The following is a 20,026-nucleotide window of genomic DNA, read 5'->3' on the forward strand; positions in this document are numbered from 1 at the left end:
GTCTGTATGTCCAGAGATATGGTCTCATCTCTGGACAGCAGATGGCGCCAGAGGGGATCCAGGCGCAGCAGCCAATGAGAGGAGTTGAGCCTCGCTGTGCATGCTGGGAGGGGGTATTTCTGTGGCGGAAGCCGTTGTTCTTGGTTCTTCGTGGGTTCCTGGTTCCGAGTGCGGCACCCACCTTTAGGGTGTGCGCACATCGCGGGCCCTACCACTATGGCCTACCTGGCCTGGGGTCGCGCACAACGCGGAGTTCCAGACTCTGGGCCCTCCTGGCCTGGAGCAACTGATGCCACAAAGGGGCCCCAATGACTAACTGGGTCCCCAGCTCTATTGAAGAGATCCTAAGCTACGTGCTGTGCGGAGGGGGATCGGCTCAAGGAGAACCCAGAGGCAGGTTGTCTGAGAGACTTGAACGAACCATCGGGGATCTGGTGACCGGGACATTGACAGGTACACTTCCACTGTCAACCGGTGACCCTTGCGCACATTTATTGGGAGGATAAGCTCAACTATTTAGCTCATCCAAGTTCTAGGCCTGTGGCAGAGGCCCATCAGAGCCAGGTCTGTGGCAGAGACCTGCTCCTCCCAACATCCTTAAAGTGACGCTCCGGCTGCCAGGCCTGTGGCAGGAGTCTGTCCGGAGGCACTTCACCCACTCTGGCTAGAGTGGCGACGAGCTGTACTACTATCACTGAAAGCAGGATTGCTTTCTCTTTCATCCAAGCCTGATACTGCAAAGTTCTTTACTTCATCAACCTTTCCTGTCCTACCTCATGTTGATGTTGGTCGTGTTGGGCTGAGAAATAAAGCATTCAGAAAACCTACTTCACTGATTGGACATTCGTTTACTGCTCTACTCACTACCATCACCCCTAGACCACGATTAGAGGTAACTCAATACGCTGATCTCAAATCAACCAGCGGCTCCTGAGGGGGTAGCGCTACATAATCAATAGAAGGAGAGGCATTACTGGGGCAATGGTGATTCAATACAGCCCATTTTTTAAGCTCTGTCACACCGGAATACAGTCTATACTGTAAAGTTTGCCAACAGGCCAATTTCAGAAAAAGATCTCATATTTTTCTGCCTTCATTTTAATCGTTATACATTAGAGCCACCACTATTTTTCTCGGAGGTAAAACATTTTTGCATGCTGCATGCAGAACAAGAGTTGTTAATTTATAGTAACAATACAGCATACAGTATGCCTCCCATGCAATGCCCATTTTGTCAAGTAATGTGATCAGTCTGGACATGGTGGTTATAGACAATTGGGTATCAAAAATGTTCAGTACCAGTTTCAGGCATTTGCCAGCAAGTTGCAAAAAGTAGGTAACACGTTATTTGCCTTAAATGAATCCCGGCAACGTGCTACAAAATTCCATTGGTCTGAAGGGAAAAAAAATGGTAGGCTCATGATTTTTTCACTTTTTGCCAAGACCTAAAGGGCAACCACACATAAAGCCCTGACAGAGTTTTCATTGGGTGTGCAATTCATATACCGTATGCCTGACATAACCTCTGTGTTCTTTAATGCAATGTCAGTGATGTTACATTATGAACCTGATTTGGCACATACCTGCTGAGAATACGTGCTGATCCAAAATCTCCCAGCTTTATCGTTCTGCTTTGTGTTAGAAAAATATTCTGCATGGCAAAATGAGAGAAAAACAGTTATCTACATTTGTCAGATCCTTTAATGTGTAAATTAGTAAACTTAGCAAATATAAACTAGTGTGTGCAAAATTTTGGGGAATTTACAAGAACTATTGCAGAGCACAATTCACAAATTCATGCATGCAATGTAAAAATCTATCTATTAAAGACTAATTCCAGATGGAAAGGGGATTATGATTACAACTACATTCATTATTATTTTTTCCTATTTGCCCGTTTCTGTCTGTGATTAAATTTGGCATTTTCCTCCCTTTTAAACCCTGTAATGTACCAGAAAAGGGGTAGAACCAAGAAGTGAAGGCAGAATCGTAGGGGCAGATCCACATACATACACTGCGCCCGGCGCAGATGTAAGATACGCTACGCCGCTGTAACTTACCTGGCTTTGGTTTGAATCCTCAACGAATTTGCGCCGTAAGTTACGGCGGCGTAGTGTATCTCTCGCGGCGGAATTCAAATTGGGCGGGTAGGGGGCGTGTTTCATTTAAATGAAGCGCGTCCCCGCGCCGAACGAACTGCGCATGCGCCGTCCGTAAAAACTCCCAGGGTGCATTGCTCCAAATGACGTCGCAAGGACGTCATTGTTTTCAACGTGAACGTAAATGGCGTCCAGCCCCATTCACGGACGACTTACGCAAACAACGTAAAATTTTTAAAATTAGATGCGGGAACGACGGCCATACTTAACATTGAGTACGCCACCATATAGCAGCTTTAATTATACGCAGGAAAAAGCCGAACGGAAACGACGTAAAAAAATGCGACGGCCGGTCGTACGTTCGGGGATCGTCGGAAATAGCTAATTTGCATACTCGACGCGGATTACGACGTGAACGCCACCAAGCGGACGCTGAAAAATTGCATCTTAGGCCCCGTACACACGACTGAACATGTCTGCTGAAACTGGTCCGTGGACCAGTTTCAGCAGACATGTTCAGTCGTGTGTACGGCCGACCGGACAGGTTTCCAGCGGACATTTGTCCAGCCGACCGTTTTGCAGCGGACAAATGTTTCTTAGCATGCTAAGAAACATGTCCGCTGGAATCCTGTCCGTCGGACATGTTCGGTCGTCTGTACAGACTCACCGTACATGTCCGACCGGCCGTCATCCCTTGCATGCGTCGAATCACTTTGACGCATGCGTGGAAGCATTAAACTTCCAGGGCCGCGCACGTCGCCGCGTCATCGTCGCGGCGACGGCGCGGCCTCGTCACCGCGTATCGTGTACGTGCGGATTTCTGTATGATGGTGTGTACAACCATCATACAGAAATCTCCGGCCGGACATGTCCGCTGAAAACGGTCCGGCGGACCGTTTTCAGCGGACTGTCCGGTCGTCTGTACGAGGCCCAAGATCCGACGGCGTACGAAGACGTACGCCTGTCGGATCTAACACAGATGCCGTCGTATCTTGTTTTGTGGATACCAAAACAAAGATACGACGCGCAAAATTCGAAATTTCTTTGAGGATCTACCCCACAGTATTTAAACAGAGGTTTAAAAAAAATGTTTCTTTGCTGGGCATCTCCTGTGTCTTTAAAAAAATACTAGTATGATGCTTCTGAGTCAGGAAAGAAAAATAACAGTATTGCTAGAAGTTTCCTGACATCTCAATTAAAGCAGAATGATGGGCACTTGGGAATACCAACCAGTATGCTGCCATTTCTCTTTGTTATTTGTTAAAATTTCTATGGCATAGAGATATATACTGTTCACTGAATGACAGCAAAGTATTAAATGTTAAAAATATAGGGGGTCTAAACTCCCTAAAAAATGGCCTAATAATACACATTGTCCCGTGTTGAATTCCTAAAAAAGAAAATTCCTTCAGGTTTCAAACATCCACTGTGCATTTATGTGTCATGCCGATAGGCAGCCATCTTATTCCAGGAATTTCTCTGAAGGTTCAACTGCTCCTTCAGGTCAGCATTTCACTAGGATGCCTTACCCCCAGAAATGCAGGGAAAGAAGTCTTGGACCTTTTTTGAAAATTGTATCGCATGGAATCAGCACCGTATGCGTGAAAATGCAGACAGTTTGCCAAAGTGTTTAATAACACCTCCACACATCTGCTAAACAGTAGTGCGTTTCTTTAGCGTGCACGCAATAGTGTGAACTTAGCTTTAATGCCTTATTGCATCCACTTCAGAGCTGAGTGCCGGCAGCCCATAGAAGTGGCTGCACACACAGCGGCTGCATGAATATTAATTGCATGCCAACGTTTAACATGCGGGCAGGAGAGGGTGCACAGATCTAAACACAGACACAGTGCCGGTAATGTGTCAGACTGCAGTTAAACTTTATAAAATGACCTAACCTTCAACACTGACTATACATACGCTTAAAGCTAAATCTAAAAACATTAGATGTTCTTCATCAAGTCTACATGGGGGATATAAGGAATTACTTCAAATTGGCATTAATGTCATGTTCTCTCCATACACTATTGATTATTGCCAATTTTCATCCTTTATAGGCCTGGTCAGTTTAGCTCTGGAATCTGTGTTCAAGATAACCAGTACATGGCAAAGAGCTCACCTTGGACTTAATATCTCTGTGTAGGACGCGTTTCTCATGAATGTGTTGCACTGCCAGGCACATCTGTACAAACCACTGCACAATCTGCAGGAGACACACAAAAAAAAAAAAAACATATACTGTACATATGATAGTAAGACAGGCTCAGGATACTATTTAGGCTTGGCTCAGTACTGAAATGATTTTATGATTATTAAGAGAGAAAGGGTTTGTAATATACATAACAACTGTAAAGCCGCATACACACGATCGGTTAAACTGATGAGAACGGTCTGATGGACCGTTTTCATCGGTCCAAACTGATCGTGTGTGGGCGCCATCGGTTATTTATCCATCGGTTAAAAAAAATAAATAACTTGTTTTAAATTTAACCGATGGATTCCTAACCGATAGAAAAAAAAACGATCGTTAGTAGGCACAACCATCGGTTAAAAATCCACGCATGCTCAGAATCAAGTCGACGCATGCTTGGAAGCATTGAGCTTCCTTTTTTTCAGCACGTCGTTGTATTTTACGTCACCGCGTTCTGACACGATCGTTTTTTTAACGATGAAAACGGTCCATCAGACCGTTCTCATCGGATGGACCGATCGTGTGTACAGGGCTTTAGTGCCCATTGTAAAGACAATAGTCCTATTAAGATTTCTAGACATACTAATTTGTATCACTTGTGAAATGAAGAATTTTTTTTTAGATTATATATCACACACACATATATACATACATACATACATACATACATACACACACACACACATTAATTAGCAATCTAGTTTGTTACCACTGGGTATATTGGAAACACTTCATTATAGACTGTTGCGTACCAACAGGTAGGAGGCCTCTACCCAGTCCATGCGAAAAACATAAGATAGTTTAGCTATCAACAAAGAAATAGTTTTGGGTTCTGGATAGATCCACTTATGGAGGATGTTTATCTGTGCTGCAAGGAATACAATAGTGAGGAGTTGTTGGTAGCCACTTGAGGACCCTAGTACATGGGGCGTCAATTAGGCCAAAAAGTGCTCATTCGGGGGTCAGAGGTAGGTAGTTTACTAAATGTGTGGTGGTACAAAGCACCACTGAGTGCCAAAAATACTTAACCCTGGGGCATGACCAGAAAGCATGGAGAAAATCTGCATCTGGGTGACCACACGTTGGCAAGCAAGAGGAGGAGCCTAGGCCCATAAAGTGGGAGCGATGTGGAAATATGTATGAACCCAAGCATAATTTCGTAGTACATTGTAGCTCTGATCATGCCCTAAGACAAACGCTATGGGGCAGATCCACATAGATCTGCACCCGCGCAGCGTATCAGAGATACGCTACGCCGCCGTACCTTACCTGGCGTTCTTTCAAATCCTCAAAGATTTTGCGCCATAAGTTACGGCGGCGTAGTGTATTTCTGGCGGCGGAATTCAAATCGGCGATTAGGGGGCGTGTTTCATTTAAATGAAGCGCGTCCCCGCGCCGAATGAACTGCGCATGCTCCGTTTAGAAATTTCCCGCCGTGCATTGCGCGAAATGACGTCGCAACAACGTCATTTTTTTAACTTAGACGTGACTTACGTCCATCCCGATTCACGGACGACTTACGAAAAAGAAATAAAATGTTTTAATTTCGACGCGGGAACGACGGTCATACTTAACATGGCAAGTCTATCTATACGCTGCAAAATACCAGCTTTAACTATACGCCGGAAAAAGCCGACTAGAGACGACGTAAGAGAATGCGACGGCCGCGCGTACGTTCGTGGATCGTCGGAAAAAGCTAATTTGCATACTCGACGCGGAAAACGACGCAAACTCCACCCAGCCGATGCCGAAGTATTGCATCTACGATCCGAAGGCGTACGAAGCCGTACGCCTGTCGGATCAAACCCAGATGCCGTTGTATCTTGGTTTGAGGATTCAAACTAAAGATACAACGCAGGAAATTTGAAAGTACACCAGCGTATCAGTAGATACGCCGGCGTACTCTCACTGTGGATCTGGCCCAATGTTTTTAGAATGTCAGTAGATAGGTGGAGGAAATCCTTGGTCCACTTGGTTAGACCAGTTGTTGGGGTGGTGTAGACCAGCGATTGCCAAAGAAAATTATATAGGGTAGACACAGCTTTTTTACTGGGGTTTAGATATTCAAAGAGTGTATCCAATTAGTTCTCCCAGTCTATTCGAGAGAATTTTTTTTATAATGGAGGTAATGTAGGATTTTACTTTTAAAAAGAAAAACAGATTGTTGGATAAGTAGGGGAATGTCTCTAGTGCTACATTAGAAGGAAATAATTACTAGTTAAGATGTGTTTATATTGCATATTATATAGTTATCTCCAGCCCAGTAGTAAGCAATTTATCTTTTCACACACCCATAGAGAAAGTCACTGGTGAAAAGTTATTATGTATGGTGATGTCCCATTTATGTACAGTAGAAACGGGCTAAATATACATTGTAGGACAATGTCCCATACTCACAGTCTGTTCAGAAAAAAGTTTTCCCCTCTGATGTTTAATGGTTGCCAGCAGGTCACCTTCTTCGCAATACTCCATCACTATGAACAGATGGCCATTCTCTGTCAACAAAGAAAAACAGAGGGGGAATCATTTCATAGAGGCATTTGAAGAAAATAACAAATGTACTGTACACAACTGTAGTCAAAAGGAGTGACCTATCAGCACACAGGTCAGAGTACAACTAAACAAGAAGATGCAAGATTAACTAAAAAAAAATATTTCATTCTCCAGAAGTCTGTAATGATGCAACCAACATCATTTTATAGTCGATCTTTGTACCCAGATGCTTTACCTTCTCTGTCAGCTTTGCATTCCATTGTGAAACTTCAATATTTCCCAATAATAGGATATTACTACCTTCATGCTTGAGCCTAGGTTCACATTGATGCTATTTAGCGTGCGATTTGTCAAATCGCATGCCAAATCGGCAGCTATTGCCAGCAATGCCACCGTCCAAATTGGTGCGACGCTGCATTTGTGGCGCCACACCGATTCCCAAAAGTAGTTTCTGCACTATTTATTGCCACTTCGGGTGAGATTTCAATAGACATCTGTGCAGGAACCCGCACAGATGTCTCTGAAATCGCCCCCGAAGTCGGACTGACATGCAGGAATTAAATCGTACGAGTTCAGCACAATTTTAATCCCACTGTCAGTGTGAACCTAGGCTTACTGTAGGAAGGGTGTTATTTCGATGGTGTCAGGGCTGGGTTCTTAGCAGCTCTCAGGCTCCTCAATTGTCAGATGATTGTCAGCAATCATTGTTACCACAGTGGTTGACCTAGTTATAATTACTGTCCAGCCTACAGCCAGCCCCTTTCTGGCTATTTAAGGCCTTGATCATTCCTTTCGTGCCTTAGCCTTGGTCAACATATCCTAAATGTTTCTGCTGGGCTCCTGTAAAAGACTTTGCCCAACTGATATCCCTTCTGGTTCCTGATCTTTGGCTTCTGACAACGCTGATCCCTGGCTTCCTGATTACCAGCTCGCCCGATTACCTGTTTTGGCTTCCGAGTCCTGGCTTATGTTTTGACTACGTTCCCGACCTGTATTATTTTTACTATTACATTAAAAGGTGTGATTTTTACTGCATGTTCTGCAGGGGTCAAGTCCTGGGGAAAAAAGTGTGGGAACTCCCACCCAAGATCCACTCCCCCACCAAAAAAAAAAAAAAAATTATACCCTCATATGCATAATTACTAAACCGCATGTTTCTTTTTTTTCTTTTTTTTCGATCCACTGTACCTTAGTAATCCTTTATGTTACTGACCGCTTCCTGTATATGGATTCATCGGGTAGTGTGCGAGTATTCCGTCACTTCCTCGATGCCGCAATGTCTCCTGTGAGCTTTTGTCATTGTTCCCAGGAGACATTACGGAGGTCTGCCCCGAGTTATCGTGGGATTTAGAAAGAACTTTAAACCTGCCCCTCACAGTGACTCGAGCTGGGCATCGCCGCTTAGTGAAGGATTGGCTCGGGCGGCTCGGCTGCTCTAGTCCTGCAAAGGGAACTGCGTTCCTGCTGTGAAAAAAGTGCAGGGACGCCGTTCCCACAGGACTTGAGCCCTGATGTTCTGTCATTCTGAATTATGGTTCCTAAAATTAGGCGAAGGTCAATAATTAAGAAGATGGAGGCAATCCACCTAGTTGTAATATTTTTTCCAGATTGGATGAGCAGGACCACCGCATGGATCAGTTTTCCATAGCGTTACAGAAGCTCCCGATTCGTACTGCTCACCTGGATCCTCCCACACTGGCTGCTCTGGTACAACCAATGTTACAAGCCATCCCTGCTACTGCTCTGGTCCCTGTGCTGGCACCCACCTCTAATATAACCTCTGTAAGAGGTATGTCTGGTTCCACTCTGCTTCCCCAGCATTTTAGGGGCAATCCAGTTCAATGCAGAGGGTTTCTCAACCAGGTTGGAATATACTTTGAGATGCTGCCCCAGGCTTTCCCTATGGACAAAAGCAAAAGTAGGCTCCATTATTTCTTTGCTTTCTGATAGAGCCATGGCTTGGGCAAACCCTCTATGGGAGACCCAAAAATCTGTTGTCTGTAATTACCCTGAGTTTGTGGCCTCTTTAACCTCCCTGGCATTATGTTTTTTTCTGATTTTTGAATCTCAAAGCAGTACATTGTTTTGCATGAAAATGTCTGTGTTTTATATTGTAGGCCTGCAATTCTTAGAAATAACTCACTTAAATCTGTCCAAACAAGAGAGTCTAGTAGACAACCCAAGTATGATAAAGTTTGAAACACGAAATCATAAATTCTAATATAATAAATAACTATAAATAATAAAATTAATTTCCCCACGATTCACTATGGCTCAATTCTGCAAGCGTTTTAATTTACTATCGCTGTTTTTAAGCTGGTCTATAACCACTTTTGACCTAAAGGGACACTTTTTGCTTGAGATTATATATATATAAGAAAAAAAAAAACTGCATGCAGGGCACTCGACAAAGGGATGTGAAATTACTTGATACAGTAATGTAATCTGTAAGATTACAGTGTACTGTATGTGTTATGTTTTTTGTAATTTTTGAATTTGCTGCCGGGCTTCGCCCCCCCCCCTCCCCCCATGCGACACTCGCAGGGAACGGAGCCCGGAACACAGGACATCGGGCAGATGATCTGGATGAGGACACAGCGGCGGCGGGGGGACATTGCAGGATCCTGGTGAAAAAGTAAGTATGTTGTACCAGGATCCTGCAATGCAATCCCAAGTGTGGTTCGGGGTTACCGCTAATGGTACGGAAATTTAACCAAAAATATCGCCAGGATGGTTAAAAGGGTATTTAACGTTCCCGCTCATTCCAATTCTGCTGCCAAAAGCCTCATGTCCAACAAACAGAGTACGAGAACTGTTGCCGATTACGCCATTGAGTTCCGTACTCTGGCAGCAGAAGTTGGTTGGAACAATGAGGCCCTCGTGGCTGCTTTTTCTCATTTAATTCAGTAAAAGTGCTTGCAGAAGCCTTCAGTACTTTGGCTCCGAGCTTTGCATTCCTACCCATGCCTCCCTTACCTCCCATGCCCCCTGGTACCATTTTCACCAGTGAAGTAGAGCACATGCAGTTGGGTTTTACAAGTCTCTGCTGAAGAGAGGGCCTTTAGGAGGAGGGAGAGATTGTGCCTTTACTGTGGCCAGGCAGGTTACTTATTGAAGTCTTGTCCTACTCATCTAGGAGGACGCCCACACCTGAGGTCCTGTAGGGGACAGACCTTAGGTGGCATTTTTGCATCCCCAGCTATCCTGTAGGATAAGCCTCTGGTTCCGGTAACCTAGTTCCGGTTACCCTTTCTTGGTCCGAGTTCTCCATCAATACACAAGCTCTAATCAATTCTGGGGCTGCATGCCTGTTCATAGATAGTGCCTTTGTGTCAAAGCACTCGATTTCGCTGTAGCTTCATGCCACTCCACTTGCCATTGAGGCCATTGATGGGAGACCTTTACAGCCTGCCCATGTGACTCATGAGACTGCTCCATTGATCATGGTCATAGGGGCTCTTTACCATGAGATATTCCAATTTCAAGTCATTTCCTCACCTCATTACCCGGTGGTCATTGGTTATCCTTGGTTACAGAGGCACAATCCCTCTTTTGATTGGCACTGTGCTGAGGTTTTTTCTTGGTCGCCACAATGCAGTAAATAATGTTCTCAGAAAGTGGAGAGCAAACCTGAAGATCCTATCTTGTTTGTAACCCAAAGACTGCCTGTACTAAAGAGTGAGTTGTATGTGCTGGATATGAGATATTCCTAGGAAGTGAGCTGAGTGAATGTTGGATGCTGGATACTGGAGATGAGGTCGATGGTAGCTCACTTATGAAGCATCCTTTGTTCAGCTAAATTCACTGCTGGAGGCAGAATCATTCACCAGGGAAGTGGGAAACTCCCATATAATTTTAAATACAATATAGGGTTGCAACACTGGTTACTGTATATCGCTGTTTTACCAATACAAGCAGTCTCATTTATATTCTCCTCACAGACTTTCTTAAAGGGTATGTAAAAAGGAAAATGTGTGTCCCAACTGGAGTGATTCACCATTCCTATTGGTCATGGTAAGCATTGATAAAAAAATGATGAGAAATCCAAACTTAGGATTTGTCACCAGAGAAGGAGATAAAAGGGACATTTTCCAATGGGGATCTGTACAGCGGAAATTTCTTCACACTTTAGGAAAATTTCCTTTTCACTTCCTGTTGCATTTCCGAGGTAGGAAATTAAAGTAAATAATCCAAATGAGACAGACATAGAGGCAAAAATAAACCGACAGGGGTTTAATCCTCTATGTACTCTATCCAAAATAAATAAATCAATCAAAAACATCTGTAGTGAGCTGACAACACTGCCGCTGCTACACTGGAATTCCAAGTAGTGTTGAAAGCTCTGCCTGGTTCTCTTCATATGGGCTACAAAACCCCTCTTTCTCTACTCATGTCCTGGTGTTCCTGTAGTGCAGCAGGGGAGAATTCAGGCAGGGCCGACAACACTGCTTAAGATTTCAGTGCAGCAGAGGAAGCATATTCGGCCCAAACAGGAAGTTGGGAGCTCCCTGGAATTCTGTCAGGTCAATATATATTTTCTACACTTGCAGGGACACAGCATGGGGGAAATGTATTGTATTGCCTAGGTGTACTGAATGTTTTTTTTTTTTGCTCACCCACACACTTAAATGGTAGAATGACACAAACTATCATGAATATAGGGAAAACAGAAGAAAAGTAATAGATAGAAAGAATACAAAGTTTTTTATATGCTATACCTTCAAATGACTCTTTGAATTTCACAATATTCGGGTGTTTCATCTTTGCCAGAAGAATGGCTTCTTGTCTGGAATCCTGACTTGCCCCTGAGGACTGAGAACATACATTTTAAAATGTTATAACTTTAGTGTTGAATACCTGAGTACATAACCAGAAAATGAAAAAAAGCCATCCATAACTCTGCCCCCAGCTACATCACAAACCCAGGGTTTGACAAATTTGCTTGAAATCTAGGAGCCAGCTAAAAAAGTTAGGAGCCAGAAAACGCACCCCGTCCCGACGAGCTTGCGCGCAGAAGCAAACACATACGTGAGCAGCGCCCGCATATGTAAACGGTGTTCAAACCACACATGTGAGGTATCGCTGCGATTGGTAGAGCGAGAGCAATAATTCTAGCCCTAGACCTCCTCTGTAACTCAAAACATGCAACCTGTAGATTTTTTTAAACGTCGCCTACGAAGATTTTAAAGGGTAAAAGTTTGTCGGCATTCCACGAGCGGACACAATTTTAAAGCATGACATGTTGGGTATGAATTTAGTCGGCGTAACATTATCTTTCATAATATAAAAAAAAAATGGGGATAAAACTTTACTGTTGTCTTATTTTTTTTATTTAAAAAAGTGTAATTTTTTCCCAAAAAAGTGCGCTTGTAAGACCGCTGCGCAAATACGGCGTGACGGAAAGTATTGTAACGGTCGCCATTTTATTCTCTAGGGTGTTAGGATAAATATATATAATGTTTTGGGGTTCTAATTAGAGGGAAGAAGATGGCAGTGAAAAATTACATTAGAATTGCTGTTTAACTTGTAATGCTTAACTTGTAATACCAACGGCCACCACCAGATGGCGCCAGCTCACACATCTGGTGGTAATAACTTGTAATACCAAAGTCTCACAACCAGATGGCGCCACCTTCCAAGCCAAGTCGCCAGGACACCATTTCTAGTCGCCATGGCGACCTGGCGCCCGGGATTTGTCGAGCCCTGCACTAACCTATTCTCAAAATACCAACCAAGCCGCTCTCTTCGGTCCTCCTCCCTACCCCCTGCTCTCTAGCTCCCTTGTCACCTCCTCCCATGCTCGCCTCCAGGACTTCTCCAGAGCTTCTTTCATCCTTTGGAACTCCCTACCCCAATCTGTCCCCTGATCTATCCATCTTTAGACAATCCCTGAAAACCCTGCTCTTTAAAGAAGCCTATCCTGCTTCTAACTAATACACTGTTTTACTTTCTCCATAAGCTCCTCCCCACAGCTATTACCTTTTGTATCAATTGACCCCTCCCCTTTAGATTGTAATCTCTAATGAGCAGGGCCCTCCGATTCCTCTTGTACCAAATTGTAACGTAACTGGAATGTCTGCCTTCATTTTGTTAAGCGCTGCGCAAACTGTTGGCGCTATATAAATCCTGTAGAGTAATAATAAATAATAATAAAAATGCTTTTCATGTCTTGTAACAGTGATTAACCACTTAACGACCCGCCCATAGACAAAAGATGTCTACAAGGCGGTTCGTTAATTCTTGGAGGATGTCCATTGACGTCCCCCCAGGGTTCCGATCAGCGCGAGTTCCACTTTAGGGTGGAGCTCCGCTTTAAGCAGTTGCAATTTCAATTGACAGACTCCGAGACTTCAGTAGGAGGACAATCGTACAAGGGAAAGACCCCCAGCAAGGCACCACATCTGCAAGCACAGGATTGCTGTCTCCTATGGCATCAGTCTTTAACAGTTCGTAGCACAAATCGTTACAGTCCTCTTCGCTTCAGTACAACTTCTACTTGTAGCTCTTCAGCCCCTTGAGCTCCTGGTCTCTCACTGGACCCTCCGATTCACTCACTCTGAATCCCTGGAGCTCCTCAAAGCTTTGTGGTGGTATCTTCCTCAAACATCACCCATGCTTCCCTGCTGGGTCCCTAGCTTGTCACTCCAGATATTTATCAAGCTTCACCCTTGCTAACTGGCTCGGTCCCTCGCTTGACTCACAAGGCTGCTCTACAAGCATCACCTCCACTGGCAGGGTCCCTGACTTGATCACCGCCTGAAGTTTCCTGATTGTCCACCGTTCGGTGAGAATGCTGCTCCGATACTTGCTTCAGTTACTCACTGTGGTCCCTGGTAAAGGTGGTTGGTCAATTACTGGCGACAGCTTACCTTCTACGTCCAACCACAACAGGTTCTCCGGTCGGCATAACCGTCACTTATGGTTGGACTGCAAGCAGCAAACCCAACCCTATGCTGCTCTCTTGCTTCTGGATAGGCCCTCAGACAGCCTAGCAGCTAGATGTGCCCAGGATAGGCCCAATCTCCGGCCTAGCAGCCTGGGCAGTACAACACACGTCCACCCAGATAGCCACCCAGGTGGCACAGAACAGCAGGCCAAGGGATTCAAGAAAACCCCTGCCTATTGGCTGTGATACCCTATATACCCATAACCTGACCTTGCATTGCCCTTCTCATATCTAGTACCACCAAGTACTCGGCCACCTAGTGGTAGAAGAGAAAGGTGCAACAAGGGCAAACTTAGGGAGAAATCAATAGATCTCTAAGGCCTTGTACACACGATCAGTCCAAACTAATGAAAACGGACTGAAGTCTGATGGACTGATGGTCTAATGGTCCGATGTGCCTACACACCATCAGTTCAAAATCCGATCGAGTCCAACGCGGTGACGTAAAACACAACGACGTGCTAAAAAAAACGAAGTTCAATGCTTCCAAGCATGGGTCCACTTGATTCTGAGCATGCGCGGGTTTTGAACCGATGCTTTTGCGTACTAACCATCGGTTTTGACCGATCAGTCATCAGACCGTCAGTCCGATTTTAAAGTTTTAAAACTTTGGTCTGAAGGACAAAAAGTCTGATGGGCCATACACACGGTAGGTTTGGACTGATGAAACTGAACTTCAGTCTGTTTTCATCAGTTTGGACTGATCGTGTGTACAGGGCCTAACAGTCAACCAGGATAACTACTCCTGGCAGGTAAATGTGTGAGGAGCAACCCTGCCTGAACTCCAGGGTGCTACACTTAATAACTGGAAAAGTCAAGTTTAACATCTTCCTTACCTTTGGAAGTCGTACTTCTTTCATGACGTAATTGTGATTAGTGTTTTGGTGGCAAACTAAAATTGCTCTTCCGAATGATCCCTCTCCAATAACATTGAGAATCTTGTAGTGCTCCATTGTTACTGTCAGGAAAGAAAGAACGTTATATTATCCTTCACATTTTCTGATTCACTGTGCTTTGCATCTGCTGTGTCCCAACATTCATAAGTGGTCTGGCTATAAAGGATATGAAGAGGCTACTTCTCTCTAGCACACAATGAACACCAAACATGGCCTTGTGTACAAGGAGACCACTGTACTGCTCAGCAATCGTGTTTGCTCTGAATAGTCCATGAGATCTAAAATATCGGTAAACAGAATTTTTAAAGAAATACTTTGGCACAAATATGTTTTCTATTCTTCTCCTGAGCAGCCACAGATCTGCGCACATATTGTGTCAACAGTAATGTAACATTTTACATTGTCCAGGATGAAGCCCATATCAGCAGACATAGGGGTCTGTTTACAAAAACTGGAGAGTGCAAAAGCGGGTGCACCTGTGCATAGAAGCCAATCAACTTCCAGGATTTAGGCCAGGTTCACACTGGTACGACACGACAGTCGTACTACTTTGGATCAGACTTTGCCCTTCGACTTGAAGTCCGACATGCGTTCGATTTCAATGAACAGGGATCCGACTTTGATCCCCGACAATACCAGGCACTGTGTCTGGTATGAATCTTTAGGAAGAACTCCACGCTAAATTTAAAAAACAAAAACGGCATGTGCTCCTAATCTAAGAGCATACCAGACCCTTCGGTCTGGTATGGATTTTAAGGGGAACCCATACCAGACCCTTATGCGAGCCCGAAGCCCGACCGGTCAGGAAAGGGGGTGGGGACGAGCAAGTGCCCCCCCCTAAACAGTACCAGGCAGCATGCCCTTAACATGGGGGGTGGGTGCTTTGACATCATCCGGAGGCCCCGCCCCTTATGACTCCACTGCCTGGGCATGATGGGTGGTGACGTCATAAGGGTCGGGCCTCCAGTGACCCCGCCCCGTGCCTATATTAAGTAGTGGCACACCGTGCGCAAGACCTTGACAACCAATAGCCAGGGTTGTTGGGAAGAGGCCCTTGTCCTTATCAACATGACAATACCTTTTGGTCCCCTTTCACCTGGATATCATCCATTCCAGCAAAGCAGGGGATACTGAATCAATGTTGGAACAGAACAGAAATGGATGTCATACATGTGGATTACCAGTCCATTCCAATATTACCTCCATCTGGTCAGGTCAAAAACAGCAGACCTGGACGCAAACGTATTGTGTTTGGTCTGACGAACCTGAATGGACCTGGAGCAAACTGAACCTGAATAGACCTGTAGCAAACTGAACCTGAATGGATCTGGAGCAAACTGAATGAACATGGAGCAGACTGAACCTGAATGGACCTGGAGCAAGCTGGAGAGCAGTGACCGAGAGAAGTCATGTAATCACCCAGTTCTCAGTGTTAGGGCCGACGTGGGACAACTGCAGCATGGAGGTGAGTAAGCCTGTTCGTTTTTTCATATCCCACACATCTTTAAAATCACTTGTTGCCTCTCAGGGCTTGAATGAGGAAAGTGGCAGGGTTTGCATCCCTTTAGAAATACGTAACCCTAATTATTGTTATTTTTTTGTTAAACCCGTAGGAATATCTCACCAAACTGGAAATTACTGTTGCATGGGATGCCCAAGATCTGACTTGTATCTTATTGCAGACTTCTGGGAAAATCAGTAAGCAAATCACACAAGCAGGAAATAACATTTCTCCACAAATAGTGTACAGAACTTCTACAGGTTGCCTTGTTGCATTCAATTTTACATTTTTTTTTTTACAACAGCTGCATATTGAAAAGCAAAAGGTAATTTTTAAAAACATTAAATTACAGCATGGTTTGTGTAGTAATTGTATACGCTTTATTATTTATTTTTATTCTACAAACATGGAGGTATCCTTTACGTCTAATCTGGATCAGCTGTACAACTAGAGCATCCCTATTTGAATATTGTTGCCACAGACAGCACACTATTATTTCTGCGAGATTAAGGCTGGCTTCACACCATTGCGAATTGGATGCGGAATTTCCACATCCAATTTGCAATAGCAGGAGATTTTGACCAGCTTTCTATGGATCCGGTTCTCATATCTCTGCAGCGGGACCGGTGCGTTTTGCACAAAATTGCTGCACGTCTTTTGGTCACTTTTAGGTTTGAAGTCAGTCCAAAATTCAGGCTGAAATCGGACCTGAACCAGTATACCAGGGCACAAAGGACCACTGCATGCAGCTCATGTGAACCGAGCCTCAGAGCATAATTTTCTATATTACTGTATAGGCCTGTACACACGATCGGATATTCCGACAACAATTGTCTCTATGCTCCATCGGACAATTTCGTCTGAATTTCCGACAACAAATGTTAGTTAGCCATGCTCTCAAATTGTCCGACAACAAATGTGTTCCGTCGGGTTATCCGAGCGTGTGTACACAAATCCGTCAGATTAAAATCCAAAGTAAAACACACATGCCCAGAAGCAATGCTAACCATAAGACAACATTAGCAGAAGTTGCCCAAAGGGTGGCGCTAAAGAGCAGAAAAACCACGTAGTTTCGTGTACGTTGGCTGAAAAAGTTTTGCCGTCTGTATGCAGAACAGGTTCGCGGCCAACGTCCTTCGCACAAAATTCCACGGATTTGTCTGAGGCTTTACCTCATACACACGGTCGGACTTCAAACAAACATTTCCGCAGATTTTTGTTTGAAGGGTGTTGGCCGTGAACTTGGTATGCATACACACGGCAGGACTTTTTCAACAAACTTTACCGAAATCACGTGTTTTTTCAGTTCTTTACCGCCACCCTTTGATCAACTTCTGCTATTGTTGGTTAATTTTATCATTGGTTCTGAGCGTGCATGTTTGTACGATGGACTTCTGTACACACGATAGGATTTTGCACCGTAGGACTTTTGTTGTCGAACAGTTTGTCCGTTTGCAGAGCGAACATTTGTCTGATAAAAACCTAAAAAGTTTGTCCGATGGAGCGTACACACGGTCGAATTTTTTTGAAAACCTGCTCATTTTGAAGTTTGTTGTCAAAAAGTCTGACCGTGTGTATGGCAGTGTTGCCAACCGTCCGTATTTTTACGGACAGTTCGTAAAAACAGGCACTTTTTCCCCCCTGTTCGTAAATGTCCGTTGGTTGCAGAATGTGCCAGTAAAAATAGCCGAGATCGGTTCGGCTTGGAACTGCGCATGGAGATTGGAGGCAGGGGGTGATTGGAGGCAGGGGGTGATGGTGGCTGCAGTGGCACCGCAGTGGGGGATGGAGGTAGGTGGAGATTGGAGGCAGAGAGTGTTAGTGACAGGGGGTGATTGGAGGCCGGGGGTGTTGGCACCGCAGAGGGGGATGGTGGCACCGCAGAGGATGGGGGATAGAGACAGGGGTTGTTGGTGCCACCGCAGAGGGGGATAGAGGCAGGGGGTGATTGGAGGCAAGGGGAGATTGGAGGCAGAGGGAGATTGGAGGCAGGGGGAGATTGTGCCACTGCAGAGGGGGTGGAGGCAGGGGGTAATGTGACTAAATAAGTTGCCCTTATTATATCGAAAATGTGTTTTTTTACCTTAATATCTACCTTAAATCACATTGCTATTTGCCTAGCATTCTTGTTTGTAGCCTAAATACTGAAATTTGCACCTAAAATGTAATTTAGTAACTTTTGTGAAATGCCAGTAAAAACGTGGCTGCGCCAGTAAATTTTGAGTGTCGTGCCAGTAAATTTCAATCTGATAGGTTGGCAACACTGGTGTATGGGCCTTTACTCTCATTTATGGTTTGCTGATGCAACGGTTTTCCTGAAACACACAGTAACATTGACCCAAGTGTAAATTATCTTGAATGCTTTCCTTTAGCCCAGATTCAATGTAACAGCGAGAAAGAAAGCGTGCAAATTCAGCTGATCTCGCACAGTTTGAAGCCTCGTACACACGCTCGGATTTCTCGGCAAGAACCAGCAAGAAAACTGCTGGCAGAGCTTTTCTTGCCGAGTAAACCGAGCGTGTGTACGAGGCTTTCAGGTTTCTCGTCTGGAAATCTGCTGGGAATCTCAACGAGAAAAATAGAGATCCTGCTCTCTATTTTCTCATCTGGATTCTTGTTGGCCTGTTTCCCGATGAGAAACCTGAGAGTGTGTATACTTACCTGTCGCTGTGGAAACCCGCGCATGCTCGAAATGACTTTGACGCATGCACGGTAGCTTCCTAGGCATAGGTAGGGTGTAGCAAGATGGCGGCGACGTCATCGAATGTGACGAGCGCATGCTCGTCGTAGTCGAAGACGTCACCGCGTTCGCTCCATTCAAAAGAACGGTGGTTCTTTTGAATGGAGTGTCTGTACACTCTGCCGGGAAAATAATCTTGGCAAGAATCTCATCAGGAAAAACAAAGTTTTTTTCCTGAGGAGATTCTGGGCCGTGTGTACGAGGCTTGATTCCCGCATGTCAGTCCCGACTTCAGGGGCGATTTCAGAGACGTCTGTGCGGGTTGCTGCACAGATGTCTATGGAAATTGCCCCCCGAAGTTGCCAAGACGAGTACAGAAACTGCTTTTGTGAATCAAAACTGCATTGCACCGATTCGGAGAGTGTCACCATTGCTGGCAATTGCCACAGATTTGTCATGTCAAATCGCATGCCAAATCGCTCACTATCAGAGTCTGAAGCTTTAAACATACATAGCAGCAAAATACACAAACCGTTTCGTTATCTTCAGTCATCACCAAGCTTTCACTAATAACTCTCTTTCAAACACAGCATTTCCCTGATACAGTATTTGGTATCATAGAGATGCCCAGCTGTTTCTTTGCTCCAGGCTGATATTCATAAAATGCTGCTTTCCTCATAACAATGTTTGCATTCATTGCTCCCAACTGCCTAGCATTATATAATGCACAATGGATCAATGGGCTCAGCAGGTCATACCGTTAAGTGGTGAAAGCCTGTCAGCTGTCGTGTCCAGCGCAGTGTCATGCAGATGGCTGTGTTGTGTTGCTACAGAGTGCAGTGCATGGATCTAGCATTGTGTGTAATACAGACACAGGCGTGTGTTCCTGGGTGTGCTCAGCAACCGCTCTCCCTTCCTGTGTGTCCTCCCAGCCACTCCTACAGGCAGACTATGTCAGCTGCAAATTCTTCATGGTGAAATCATGGCGTTTACCCACAAGGCCCTTGTCCTTTGCTTAGTTTTCATTCAAATCTAATGCTAGGGACACAGAGCCAACCCAGTGTCCCCATGGGATGGGACTTGTCACCCCCTACAGCCTCCTTTCCTCTCTGTACGGTCGTACAGCTTAAATTGAATTAGCACAATAAAAGGTACAGAATCTTTCTGCTGGCTTTCTCTGTTTATTTTTCAGGTCCTGGGACATCTCTCTCCACCTCACA

General features: G+C 44.8%; 1 protein-coding gene across 2 annotated transcripts in view; it reads right to left on the reverse strand.

Moving 5' to 3' along the window:
* The window catches only part of LOC120929111 (serine/threonine-protein kinase Nek3-like), a 44,320-nt gene extending 24,588 nt beyond the window's left edge, over positions 1–19,732 (reverse strand). The window contains exons 1-6 of one of the 2 annotated variants that reach the window (XM_040340340.1): positions 19,565–19,732; positions 14,566–14,687; positions 11,502–11,595; positions 6,688–6,785; positions 4,219–4,302; positions 1,584–1,651 (exon numbers count right to left, since the gene is read on the reverse strand). In XM_040340340.1, the coding sequence (XP_040196274.1) occupies positions 1,584–1,651; positions 4,219–4,302; positions 6,688–6,785; positions 11,502–11,595; positions 14,566–14,682 (461 nt within the window). In that variant the 5' untranslated portion in view covers positions 14,683–14,687; positions 19,565–19,732. The remainder of the gene's footprint in view (positions 1–1,583; positions 1,652–4,218; positions 4,303–6,687; positions 6,786–11,501; positions 11,596–14,565; positions 14,688–19,564) is intronic. The other variant, XM_040340339.1, reaches the window with a different exon arrangement.
* Between the last annotated feature and the right edge of the window lie 294 nt (positions 19,733–20,026).

The sequence above is a fragment of the Rana temporaria genome, chromosome 2, assembly GCF_905171775.1.
Source record: "Rana temporaria chromosome 2, aRanTem1.1, whole genome shotgun sequence".
NCBI classification, from domain to species: Eukaryota; Metazoa; Chordata; class Amphibia; order Anura; family Ranidae; genus Rana; species Rana temporaria.